Here is a 13549-nt window from a genome sequence, read left to right as displayed (position 1 = left end):
TTTTCAAATCTTCCCCTGCCTTTATGTTTGAGAATATAAACACTTGCAGCTGAAGGTATTAAAATAAATATGTAGTTAGATAGATTTACTTTTCCTGTGGGACAAGTTTCTTCCCATCTTAAGGGAGTCAAGTCATTTCACTAAGAGCTGAGACCAGCAGTTGTGCCAGTGCAAGGCAGAGGACAGCAGCAGGAAAACCTCTTCAGTGACCAGGAGCTGTTAAATTGATCAAACTGTCTTCTCTACTTGCATGCCAAGCAATGGTACAGACCTTCAACCCAAACTTCATTTTTAATCAGTTACCGTTCAAAGAGACGAGCTACAATATGCAATGCCCACTTCTTGCATTTCCACCACACCAGCTCTGGTCTATCATCCTCATCAATTTGCAAAGTCTCCTACAAACAAATACATTTACATTAAATCAGTTATGTCTACATTTACATTAAATTAGTTATGTCATCTGTTGAGAATCAATTATGCTTTAAAAATTCCTTGCTAAGTAAACTAACATAAATACACGGCATAGACTAAAGCTTTGATTCTGTTAACAGTTATATGAGACTCAGGAATTTTCAATTACCTTAATTAGGCAGTATGATGTGTATGTGCAATACTTACACAATGTTTGTACTTTAATTTCAAAATTATGCATATTTTAAAAATAAAAATTCTCAGATACACTTGAATACTACATCACTCTGGCTCAAAAATCCAAGGATAAGAATCTTAAGAAAAGCACAATTAGAAAATCTTTACACTGTTCCTCAAATGCCAACACACAAGTTTCAGAGGTCTTTACAAAGCTAGAACTCACCAGTGGTACATTTCTATCAATGATGGTCCGGAAGATTTCCATCCACTGAGTCATAGTCTGGTTATTCACCAACTGGAGGGGCAATGCATACTGCAATAAGGGAAAAAAAAAGTATGAAAAACTATTTTTCTATGTAAAAGGCAGACCTTTCTGCAGCAGTTACATTCTAAGGAAGATGAGGTTTTAAGTAAAATAAAACCAATTAAGTTATATATCAACACTACTCTAATTGCATCTCTCTTGGTACAATTTGAAAAGGAATTTTTGAGCAGACATAATTTGAGGAAAGTTCCATGGTCTAAGAACTTGCCAGCTATCTTTGTTTTTCTTCTTCACAACAGCCCAGATACCTTTTAGAATTACAGAAGTATCAGTATTACAGGGCTTTGGCAAACTAATAGCATTTTAGCAAGCAAAATGCACTCACTACTGACAGAACCAGAGGACACAGTCTTAAGCTGCACCAAGGGAAATATAGGTTGGATATTAAGAAGAAGTTTTTTATGGAAAGAGTGATAAAGTACTGGAATGGCTTGCCCAGGGCGGTGGTGGAGTCACCACCCCTGGATGTGTTTAAAAAAAGATTGGACATGGCACTCAGTGCCATGGTTTAGTTGAGGTTTAGGGCATGGGCTGGACTCAATGATCTTGAAAGTCCCTTCCAACCTGGTCATTCTGTGATTCGCTACCACTACCTAGCTACTATCCCATAAACCTCACTTCTCTACAAAATCCAAAGAAAACGAATGTTATTCAGCAAAGGTACTGAAAAGAAAAATAGGATCTTGGTATTTTTTAAACTCTCCATCCATTTAGTAACAAACTATTTTAGCTTTTCAACACACACTAAGGATTTTCAGGCTGTTCCTTATGAAGGACCTGGTTTGGTTTCTGCTTTTAAGTACTCCTTCACAAAACTCATCTCAGTAAAAGCCAAACTCATCTCTCTGAAATGTATGTGCCTTAATACATAGTATCTGCCAGATTTTCAGCAGGTAATGAGAAATGCCTCCTAGTGAAGTGCAACATTTGACAATTACACTACAATATTCATTATTGACACTTTCCAAGACCAACCATATGGTCTAGATACCTAGTTTGTATCAGGCTATGTGCAACTTTATAAAAATAGGAACACTTCTCTAGTGAGCTTACAGATACAGGTGCAGAAGCACCCTCCATTCATTAAAAATTTAATCTGGGTAATGATGTGACCAGCTTCAAAGCAGAAAAATCTATAAATATCCTATTTCTGTAACAGCTGTTTATTGTACATGACTTTTCCCATCCAAAAGGGTATTCTTATTCAATCACACCTCTGAATGTAGTGAAGGAGGTCATTGTGCCCAGCAAAGCAAAAGTTTGGTTTTCCTCTACACAGATGCTAACCTGAACAAGAGCATAGAAGATTTTTAAGATTTGTTTCTGAAGCAGCACAGAGTAATGGGAGTTATCAGGCAGAAGCTGGATCATCTGCTGCTGAATCCGAGGCAAAAATATTTGCATGGCTGCTATGAGGGGATCTCGTTCCTCTGCCTTTTTGTACCTGCAATGGAAACAAAAATGTTGGTCCAGGATCTACACACTGGCAAGTCTAATGCCTATTCCCCACCAACAATTTAATTTTGGTGCTCTAAAAAAACAAAACAAAAAAGAATATCAATCACCCTCCCCTCCTCTAACCCCCATCTGAACCCTTTGTGCAAATTCACTAAAAATACCTACAAATAAAAAAATGGAAAGCAATAAAAAAACCACTACCTTACACAAAGGCAGTTACTGAGAGGAAGCACTGCTGTTCTTTACTACTGAATTGTCACCTCACAGGAGCAGGGACTTGAATTTCTCTGCTGTTCCTACCAATGCTAAACCCAAGTTGGGTACTGAACAAATGGGAGTGAACAGCCATTGAAAGGGAAAGACAATTCCTTGCTTTGGAAAAGATTCTCTTTCTCCATTTACATTCCTTTTGTGTGGTTTATGCATATGTTTCTAATAATAGGCAATTAAAAAAAAAAAAAGAGTGATAACCCCCACTACACTGCTCCTAATTTATGCTTTGTGGATCTAGACTTCTTGCCAGGGAGAAGCTACAGGTTAACAATATGCAATAGCAGTATGTGACAATGACAGCACTGTATTCATGACATAAAAGCAGAAAATAATTTGCATTCATACATATAGAATTTGGGGTATCTTCAAACAAAGAAAGTTATAATCCGAAGGATTTTTTTACAGCCAGATCAAAAGTATAAAGTCTCAAGAAAAAAGTTGCAGTAAATTGATACAGATTATTGCTGGCAGCTCTGCTTTCAATTCACTAATGATACAAAGATGATGAATATTTCTCATTTATTTGCAGGAAAGGAAGCATATGATAGTTATTAATTCCCATTTTCTATTTGAATTCCCTTGTAGAACTGCCAATGCTATTAACAATGTCATTTTCAGTAATCAACTTAGACTGAAAGTACCAATTCCTCATCTACTGATGGACATCAACTTACTCATAAGTCTTCACCAGCTGATAGAGACACAGGAGGCTCCCAAGCCAGCTCCCACTGTTTGGAGACTGCAGGTAGTATCCTATCTTATCTACCACAGCTGTCCAATGGCCAGGGAAGTCATGTTTGATGATAGCACGGAGGCACATTGTCAGCTGCGCTCTAGTGCAGGGAGGAAAAATAACTGTAAGTGATTAAGTTCATGGCATAGTGTTTAAATTAAAGGATAAATGCCAAACCTTGGTTTATTGGCTACAATATCTGTATTATATCATAAGCATCAAACATATTTTGACAGCACTGAAAGAGTTCTGAGAAGTAACAGAGGAAAAGCAAGAAAAAAATCCGACTGGATTTAACTTAAAAGATAAACTATTTTCAGAACACTTTAGCTACTTTTTGCCCTCCCTGTCCCCATGTATCAAGCAGTATTTTAAAAGAATTACTTGCTCATGGAAGCAGTTAGCTTTGTGCTTTGACAATGAATGTTTACACTTGCTTATCAAGCTGAAAGCAACCACAAAAACACAAATTCATGTTTTCATTAAAGAATAATGGCCTCTGTTATGATCTGAGCCACAGGCTCCTCAAGAAATTACAGTTTTCCTGGGACCTTCTAGAACAGCACTTTCTCAACCTCCAAAGCATATGGCAGAGCCAATTAGTTAAACAACATCTTACTGTTTCTCTCCTGCCACACACTTTTAGATGCCACTCACAATGGGGAGGCAAGGCAGAACTGTTGATTGACTAAACTGAGGTGTGACTAAAAAAGCTGAGCAGCACTGAACTAGAACCTGTGGAGAAATACTTTTAGTTCTGCTAAGCAGTGAAAAAACAAAGCCCGCAGAAAATATCAGTTCCCATCCTATCAGCCTCACTTTAAATAAAGGGGTGAAAAATCATAACTGTAGTATGTCTGTAATTCTTAACTATTCTTCCAGCAAAAGCAGAACCACAATTCTTCATTCTTTTAATACCTTAAAGCCAAGAACCCCAATACATAGTTAAATACTGGGGTTACAGATAAAAATTGGTTAAGTAATTAAGAAAAGGGGCCAGTAAAAAAAAGGAATCTTGGACAGTATTTCCCTGAATGGTTAATTCCATATTGCAGACAGCCCTGTACATACTATCTGCCTTGAATCAGCCAAACACACAGGCTGTTACTACAGCAAGTGTTACAAGACACTTTGAACACCCTTAGAGGATAAGCCACATCACAGGGCTCGCTGCCAGGTTACTACTTTTCTGAAAAACACACATGAATAAGTGTAAACAGATTATTATTACTTTGGCTAAAAAAGTACTTGTCTCATCTTCCAAAACATCAAGATTCTCATGTTAACAACATCAGACTGATAGGTCTGAAAACCTGAGCAACAGAACCATCTCTGTGCAACGTAAGGTACCTCACTAAGTCAGGAGAACGGATGATTCCTTCTACAATGTTATCCCGAATCTGCTGCCGGTCGTTTTCGTGGATATTAAATGGGAAAACCGCTTCTCCAGGGGGTGGCTCACGGTCTGGCCAGTACTGGGTCACCATGTTCTTCAGGTAAATGGCAGCTAAGGACAGAGAGCAGGGAAAGAATAGTTTAATTCTAAACGTTACCCAGTGCTCAACATGCAGAATGGCTAAAAATAAAACAAAGAGTTGAAAAGGCAACTGAAAATCACCACCTGAATTCTTAACAATTATGGGCACTGAGCACAGCTGAATCAGAAAAACATTTTTCTTAAGATTTCACACAAGATCAGGCTCAAGCATCTGATCAGAACAGACCAGGATAATACTTCCATCAGCATCTATCAAGGTACATTTTTACTACAGGACTCTTCCATATGAAAATAATATCCCATCATTCTAAACAAGTCAACAGAAATCTACTTATGTGTGTTTTCACTCGTTCCTAAAACAACAACTCAAGCTCAGTAAGTGAAGTTTTGGAAGGCTTGTGTAAACAAATCACTGCACACACAGATGGGACACTCTGCTTGGGGAAATGCCCAGTATGAAACTGGCACATGGCCTACCTTCTATTCAGACAGAAATGCTTGTTGTGAATTCCCTAAGCTTTATTTCACTATTAGGATTTCCCATAATACTGTTGAATTGTTCCCTTCTGTCTCACATGAAAAAAACAAGAAAAATAAAGTTAATCTTCAACAGAAAATAAAGCAGCATTAATGCATCAGTACTAAAATGCCTGAAGGCATTCTTCAGGAAACATAAGAAATATGGTATGAGACATTAAAGGAATGTTCTTAATAAACTCTTATGCCTGGACACTGTTTTGGTTGATTACTAGCTAGGGTTTTAAAGTAGAAATAAGATATCCTTGGGTACAATCATTTCTTTTGGTGATAAGAAATCGCAAAGCATGAAAACATGTAGTCTGTAAAATATTTTATAGGGGCAAGAGGAAAAAAAGCTCTTTGTCTATGACATGCCAGACTAGTCAGACAAGAAACAGGTCCTGAAAGACCAGACCAAGACTTTAATCTATTTTGTCCATAGATCTTGTTGTTATACAAATTTTTGGCTTTTGAAAAATTCCCAGGGAAATCTGTTGGCTTGCAAATATGACTTAAATGTGCTTTTCCATTTTACACCCCTATTCTGTAAAAAAAAAAAATTACATTCTACATAGTTGTTTTTTTCCCTGAATGGTACTGAAATGAGAGATTAATTTATAAAAAATGACCTTATGGAGTTTAGATTAAGCCTCAAACTTTACTACAGAATGGACTAACAACACCATTCAGAGTTGGATTATCTTTGAAAAAATAAAGGCCAGCATGACAAACAGAATATGTCAGCACGCTCCAAAGCACTCAGGGGATTAATGGGATCTGTACAAAAAAACCCCAACAGTGCTTCTATGGGAAATGCTGTTCCACAGGATAAAAACAAAGCTGTGAATGAAACAGTATTAATTAATTTACTGAAAGACCTGAACAGTCTCTGTATCTGACAAACATATTACACAGGAGTAGTTAAAATGGATTATGAGAATTTAGAATCTGATCTTCCACAAATGCATACACTAAAGTTAACTGCACCACTATACCTGAACTCACACACACAGCTGAGCAATCCTTCCAGACATGCTCAGACTGTAACTGTGCAACTTACCAGTGATGTGACCTTCCTTCATATCTACTTATTTAAGTCACCAAGATACTGATTAAATGTACGTGGCTATCATTGATCTGTGAATTAAGGAGTGATTTCCCTTTTACAGAAATTTTCACTTTTCCAGAGAAAGGAGATTCAAATAGAAAAACATGCACTCAAATGTGATACCCTTTTCTATTTTTAAATTCACACTTGTCTTGGCATCACTACTTCTGTACCAGCAGGAGAAATAATACCTAAGGGTTCTCACTTTTGAGTAGAAATCATGCTTTTTTCCTATCAGTATCACAGCAATCCAGTAGGGATCACTATACACACAGGGAAAGCTGAAGTAGGACTCTATCCTATACCCATGGTTTCATGTGACCCTCTCGATGAAAAGGAACAGCAAAGACAGATCCTTTTCATTTCCTCCCCAGAGCAAACCTGAACTGACTTACATTGCAACAGTTCAAGAGTCTGTTCAGGTAATAGACTGACTGAAAGAAAATGGAACAAGAGATTTCATCTCACCTGCTTGACGCACCGGAAATTCAACCTGATCGGACACTATGATTTGCAGCAGACTTGGAGCAAAGTTGATGATCTTATAGGACTGAAACACACAGACAACACAGTTAGTAAGTCCCTATACTTAAAGAAGACTGCATTAGCAAATGCTCAATGAGGAATACAAACGAAGGATTTTGCACAGCTTTTGCATCTTCCTCATGATGTATGAAAGGTTTCAGGACTTGAATTTACCCAGACCTGCAGAAATCCAAATAATTCCTAAGTTGAATTCCTAATTCAACTTAGCCCCATAAGTCAAATGGACATTGACAAGCTTCACCAATACAAGACATTTATTAGTAAAATTGTTTGTGGCAGAACAGCAATAGCCAAGAGATTTTTAAAAATAATTTAGAATTGTTTTCAAGTGTAAACAGCATCTGCATTAGCCATATACAATTGTCTTTTAGCAAACTAGATGTATAGTGCATCTCAATAAAAACAGAGGAAACAGTGGGACAAACATTTTCAATTCAAATCAAGTGTAGGCACATAACACTTCAAAACCCACAGCCTTCATGGGAAGTTTTCAAACGCTACATCAGCCATGCAGCTGAAGAATTTCAAAGAGAAAACAATGCTCAGTGAACTTCTGAGCAAAGCACACCAGATTTAAAAGATGTGACAATCTGATAGCTTTATCCTGCTGCCATCCACCAGGGCTCCTCCAGTGAGGAATCGCTGACTCAGCGTGGTGCAGTTACTACTAAGCCTTGGCAGATCAGTACTGGTAGGTCAGATCTTTCATCCCTTGGATTCATGTATTTTTTGTTCAAAGAGAGAGGTTTCTTGGGGCTAGATGGCAGCAGCTTTCTGCGTTTCACCTTTTATAGTATTTCTTCCCACCAGATTATGCCTGGCAGCTGGTTGCTCCCAGAGTTGAGCTTAAAGCACAAGTATAGAACATCCTCCTATAGAACTCAGCCTCATTCAAAAGCTGTGAAATAAAAGATACTTTCTGCCCTTCATGTCCCCAGTTCTTTGATCTGCCATATCCATTACAAGGTAAAATTACACTGCTTTCATGATGTCTAAGTGTCCCAGCTGCATCGCGACACTATCATTCAATAATTTCACCAAATCACTTAACTTTCTGGCCCTCATTTTATTCACTATAATGATAGTGTAATTCTAACTCAGAGACTCATTTGATGTTTATAGAGTAATCTGAGATCTGAGATAAAAGCAGTAGTGGCAAATCAAAAGCACACTCTCCTGCAATTTCCTTCTCTTGAAACTTTAATTATCCCTAAGAAATGTTCCAAATAAAGTAAAAGCTGTAACATCCAGCACAGGAACTCCATTTATCTACAGACATGCTGAACTTGTTGGAGCATACTGGATTCCAAAGATCACCTTTTAATCCAGTAGGCTGGAGTACAAAGCTTGCCCTTCAGTCACTACTGGACAACATTGGTGTGTTCTGACAGGGCCACAGTCGACTGCAGCATCCTCCAGCACTCAACACCCAACTTACACAGAGAGAAGGAAAGCACGAGAAATCCCAGCAGCACAGAAACCCAAAACCATGCATGAACTCTTAACTGTCCTTTTTGTTCTCAACAGTGCCTGTACACTGTTCTCAGACCCAATCTACAAAGCTTTTACTACTATAAACACACCAATTAAAAATGCAGCTTTGGGGGGTTGTTTTGTTGGTGGTGGTTTCCAGCTGCAATCCTACCACATTTAGGCTGGACACAGTGCTAACAATATTATTTCCCTTTCCCCGTCCTAACAGCTTTTACTGAATCTACATTAAAATCACTGCTAGTTCAGGAAGCTTTATGAGTACTACTTGTGCTGGTGTACAACTGCTCTCCTGAAGTTTTGCCAGGATCCACACAAATATGGTTATTTGCCTTCGTGCCAGATGGGCTCAGCAAGCACCCGGAGTGACAAAAGCCCTGTGCCACACAGTGTCCCCGAGGGGTCCCATCCCCACCAGCACAGCGCTACGTGCGTGTCTTTACACTTCACACAGCACCACCCCTACAGAGATCGCCAGGCCCATTAAATCCTCCTGTTCCCTTCTACTGTTGTGCCCGTAATTTACATTTTTACATAGCTCTGTTTACTACTCGTTATCAGAAACAAGAAGACTGTAGAGATCAACAGAGACTGTGAGCCCACATTAGAAACAAGACACGATTCTGTTGTATTTGTGAAGCTCAAATTACATCCTGCTCATTTGTGCAGCAACAAACCCGGGTCAGGAAAACTACATGCTGCTTGCAGTTTTTAGAACAGAGGACTTTTAAAAAAGCTGCATGCAGCAACATTTTTCCTATACCAGCACATTCTCGCCTGTTTAGTTGTCATGCTAATTGTGATCTTGGGATGTGTGCCTTCCCTGCATTGCTCTGGACATCAGCAAACAAAGCTGGACCTACACAGGAGCAGGTGCAGAGCAGTTGTCAGGTGTATACTGAGACATGGAAATGGCCATGGAAGAGACCTTGGAGCTGGATGAGTTCAACAAGACAGTTCTTTATATCACTGCAGCTGCACCTTAACAAAAGGAGAGCAGGAATATTGTCAGTGCTACAGAAGGAGCACAAAACTATCTGCTGATTTCGAAGAGCGTGCCCAGGAGCCGCAGGGAGGCACCAGATGGCTGAAACAGACCTTCAGCACAACTCCCACAACACAGCACGGTGCTCTGTGCACTTGGTGAATAATTACACTGCCCTGAACCCACATTGCTGGGATCTGGTAAACTTCTTGTGAAAGTGCAGATCCACTGGGGCACATGTTTATTTTGAAAGAGAAAGTTTTTGAAAAGCAAACTTTCACTGAGTACTTACAAAGAGCAATTATTTCAAAGCTGTGTAAAACACATACTGGCTGTTCTTGTATGAATCCCAGATCAGAGCATTTATCTTAAAAGAGAATCTCACTTGATTTCCACTGGGATTAAGTGGATGGGATACAGCAGTGTGCAAGGCTAGCAGCTACACTGGGAAAGGCATACAGCATTGGGAAGGCATAATTGGGTACATTTACAGCAGTGGAGAAGAGATGCATACGACCCATGCATGTTGTTCCATCTGTGTCTTCTCTCTCAGGATCTGTGCACTGCAGCTGCACAGCTTTTTGCACTCTGTTCCTTCACCTTTGGCCTGATGCATCATTCCCTGCGTCACCATCACAGCTCCAGGCTTCAAAAGATCAGAGAACACATTTTTTTCTGCCTATCTCCTCTTCCATTTGATTAGGTAGAGAACATATGACAGACAAGTGAGCCTCAGATGAGCCACTGAAAAACATCAAGATGAAGACCATCACTTGTAAAGGGCCAGAATACAAGGAGAGATAAGTAGCAAAAAATACATTAAAATCTCCCCAAATGGATCCTACTGAAGCAAGCACATCTCACATCTAATGTTCATATTTGCTTCCCAGATTCTCACACATCATACACTGCTACACTCATTTCATGAAGCATTATTCTTGTGTCTTGCTTGCTGTCACATTTGAAGACCATAACTGTTCCAGAACCACAAGAGTCAGTAACCTTCCCACTGTACTGATGGCAACCACAGTGCCTGAGAGCAGAATAGCACTGAAAGGTGCTTCCTCCCCTGCAAAACATCAGAACAGTCTAGGACAATGGATATGGGAAATCTGGAAGCCTTTCTTCACATTCTGCAAGCCCAGATCATCCTTCTCCACCAACAGTAAACATCATTTTTATACCTCTGAATACAAGTATGGCACCAAAAAAATCGCTGGAAAAACAAAGCACTGCATCTCTGTTTGCAAAAACAAACACACAGAAGAAATTTGTACCTTGAATTACTGAGAAATGAACTTTTTACAACGATAATTTCAAGACTTAAATAAATCTGATCCACATGCTCAGCTACCTGGTTTACCAAGTCTTATTTTCTGTTTCTGTGTACTGAAAATGTATACTTAGAAATTCCACTGGCAAACTTAGGAGTATTTCTGCAGTTGTTAATAGCATTTTCACACTTGTTTTTTTACACTGTCAGTCAGAAACAGTTGTTAAAACAAACCAGAACTTCAAAAGATACTTTTGACTTTCCCTGCCTATATGCAAAGATACTATGTAGGGTGGGGAAAACACACTGTTTTCACACAGAGTAAAAATAAGCTTGTGTAAGAACCTTTGAATGAATTTCTTTCCTGTATCGGTTCTGCTGCCAAATTCATCCAGTATCAAAGAAACTTCATTTTCCACATAACTTTTCATTATCCAAGTCAACTTCCTCATCAAATTGGTCTCAGATTTCTCCCTCTAGGTATCATGAAGTGTTCATTTAAGATCCCTGCCTACTATAGCAGCCAGCTCAACAAAGATGTTGAAAGATATGTAAGGAAGCCAAACTTTATTCTGGATTCTTCTGCTTTTGGGTAATCTTTTCACACTTCTTCCAGCACTGCTACTCAGTTGCTGTCAAAGCCAAATTATGTAACTCCTACTCAATATTTAAAAAGCCCAACTGCATTTCTGCAATTGAGTTCTTGTTTTATCCTTTGCTACAGGCCAAAGGAATGTGTTACAGCATGTTGGGCCACTGAAGATTAATGTATAAAACCTGTATGGGAATCCTATCTAAACTGGAATTAGAATGACTCTGTACATTCAGTAAAGTATATTTCACAGCACTCCAAGAACTGGCACATGAAAGCAGTATATAGCCATAATATAAATAAATGAACGAACCCAGCAAAAGTCCTTGAAGTCCACGAGACAGATGTAACAGGAGTAATAGCCTGGAACAGATACTGACAAATGATGCACAGAAACTGAGTCTATTTCTTGGTATGATAACTAACCATTCTACTAAGTACAGTGTGAGTGATAAAGATCATCATCAAGTGCACTCTAATTACATTACAGAGCTGAACTAAAAAAAAGGCAGGGCAGGGAAGCAAAAGAAAAAGAGGGGGAAGGAAAGACATGTACACACTTAGAAACCCAAGAGGCTAAAAGGGAAATGGCAGCAATTACATGAGATAGACACTGACTTGGCAGGAAACTGCTCTAGTTTAGCAAGAATCAGATTTCAAATAAATCCCACACTTAGAGTTGTGTTCAGATCACAGAGAGAAGTGAAGTTTGTTAATGATTTCAAAGTAGCATCAACCAAGGAGAAAGATTAAAAACATCCTCCTAAGAACTGAATGATCTATAGAACTGCACCAACAAAAACGGAGTTGGGTAAGAGGCCAAAGTACACGGTTAGGGACTCAAGGATGACAGAACTCCTAAAAACTTGATGTTTGTGAGTGAAGAACAACAACAGAATAAAAGGATAAAGGGACTTTGGCATACTGAGTGATAAGAAACATGTAGACGATGGACACAAAGAAGATAATTGTAGATTTAGTATTTAATGAGATATTAGCAGCTTTGAGCACAAGACTTTCTGGAACACTGCAAACACAAATGACCAGACTCCACAAGAAGGATTATTTCAAAGGGAAACCAGTGCAGAGAAGAGCTGTGCTCCTATTACTAGACTTCATAAATTTAGTTTTATGATATGACAAAGGAAACATAGCCTGCTGAGGCTAGAAAAACAGGCTTCTAGGGGATCAGCCTTTGACAAATCTGTCAGAGAGGGTACCAAGAAACCTGAAGTAAGATTGGCACAAATGGATATAAATGGACCATAAACCAATTCTGGCTGAAAACCAACATTTGTTTCTAGCAGCAAGAGGAAGAAAATTCACAAGCAGCCTTCTAATAGCTATAAAAAGGACAAAAAAAAAAAGTAATCCTGATTCCATTTCTGAATGCAGTTAGGTGATAATCCAGAAGGCAGACAGCAAATTCATTTATTTGGTTGTATCTTTACACAGGTGCAGAAACATACAGAGGAGAAAGAAGCATTTTCAAACATGTTGGGACTTCTTACACATGGAAAAGCCACCATTCATGTAAACTCTATCCCTCATGCTCTACACTGTAAGCAAACTGGGGTCAGGACTATTAGGATATTGCTCTAAAGGACTCTGTTCTGGTACAGCACTGGGGTGCCTACAGACAGGCACTGTCTTGGTGCACTAGTAGGATTTGCAGGGTCTGGGAAGCTCATGGCACTGCCTGGACTCAAAGCTGAATGCCAGTGTACACTGCAGATGAGCTAACACAGGCAAGTTTTACCTCAGCACCCCTAAGCTGTCTCAAGAGCAGCATCCCTGTAACTATGACACAGAACAAAGGCGACTCCTGTGCTGTTCAGCCAAGGGCTCCATCACCACTTCAGGTACTTATTGACAGAGAATTTTCTGTTTGGTTGGTGGATTGGTCCCTTTGCTAGTACAAGATAAATGCTAGAACAGCACCTGGATTCCAGCCCTTGCAGGAACACAGGGACATGTCAACACTACCATCAGATACATGGGAGGGGAGTCTGGCACGTCACTTTGAAGCCTCGCTTCAAAAGCATTAAAAAGCTTCAAGATGTCAAAGTCCCACAGTGAGCAACATTGCTCAGAAGCACTTTTGTTTCTCTCATGCAGAGTCATGTCAAACTCAGCACTGCACCAGCACATTAT

The 13549-nt window shown here is 39.2% G+C and overlaps 1 protein-coding gene across 2 annotated transcripts in view; it reads right to left on the bottom strand.

The window, feature by feature from the left end:
* Positions 1–13549, bottom strand: part of IPO8 (importin 8) — a 45346-nt gene that overhangs the window by 30137 nt on the left and 1660 nt on the right. For both annotated transcript variants that reach the window (XM_084205738.1, XM_084205737.1), the window contains exons 2-7: positions 6977–7058; positions 4734–4890; positions 3325–3483; positions 2207–2363; positions 818–907; positions 304–398 (exon numbers count right to left, since the gene is read on the bottom strand). In XM_084205738.1, coding sequence (XP_084061864.1) covers positions 304–398; positions 818–907; positions 2207–2363; positions 3325–3483; positions 4734–4890; positions 6977–7058 — 740 coding nt within the window. The remainder of the gene's footprint in view (positions 1–303; positions 399–817; positions 908–2206; positions 2364–3324; positions 3484–4733; positions 4891–6976; positions 7059–13549) is intronic.

The sequence above is a fragment of the Fringilla coelebs genome (genome assembly GCF_963513975.1).
Source record: "Fringilla coelebs genome assembly, chromosome: 5".
NCBI classification, from domain to species: domain Eukaryota; kingdom Metazoa; phylum Chordata; class Aves; order Passeriformes; family Fringillidae; genus Fringilla; species Fringilla coelebs.
The sequence above is the reverse complement of the archived record's forward strand: the minus strand, read 5'-3'. Positions and strand labels throughout refer to the sequence as shown.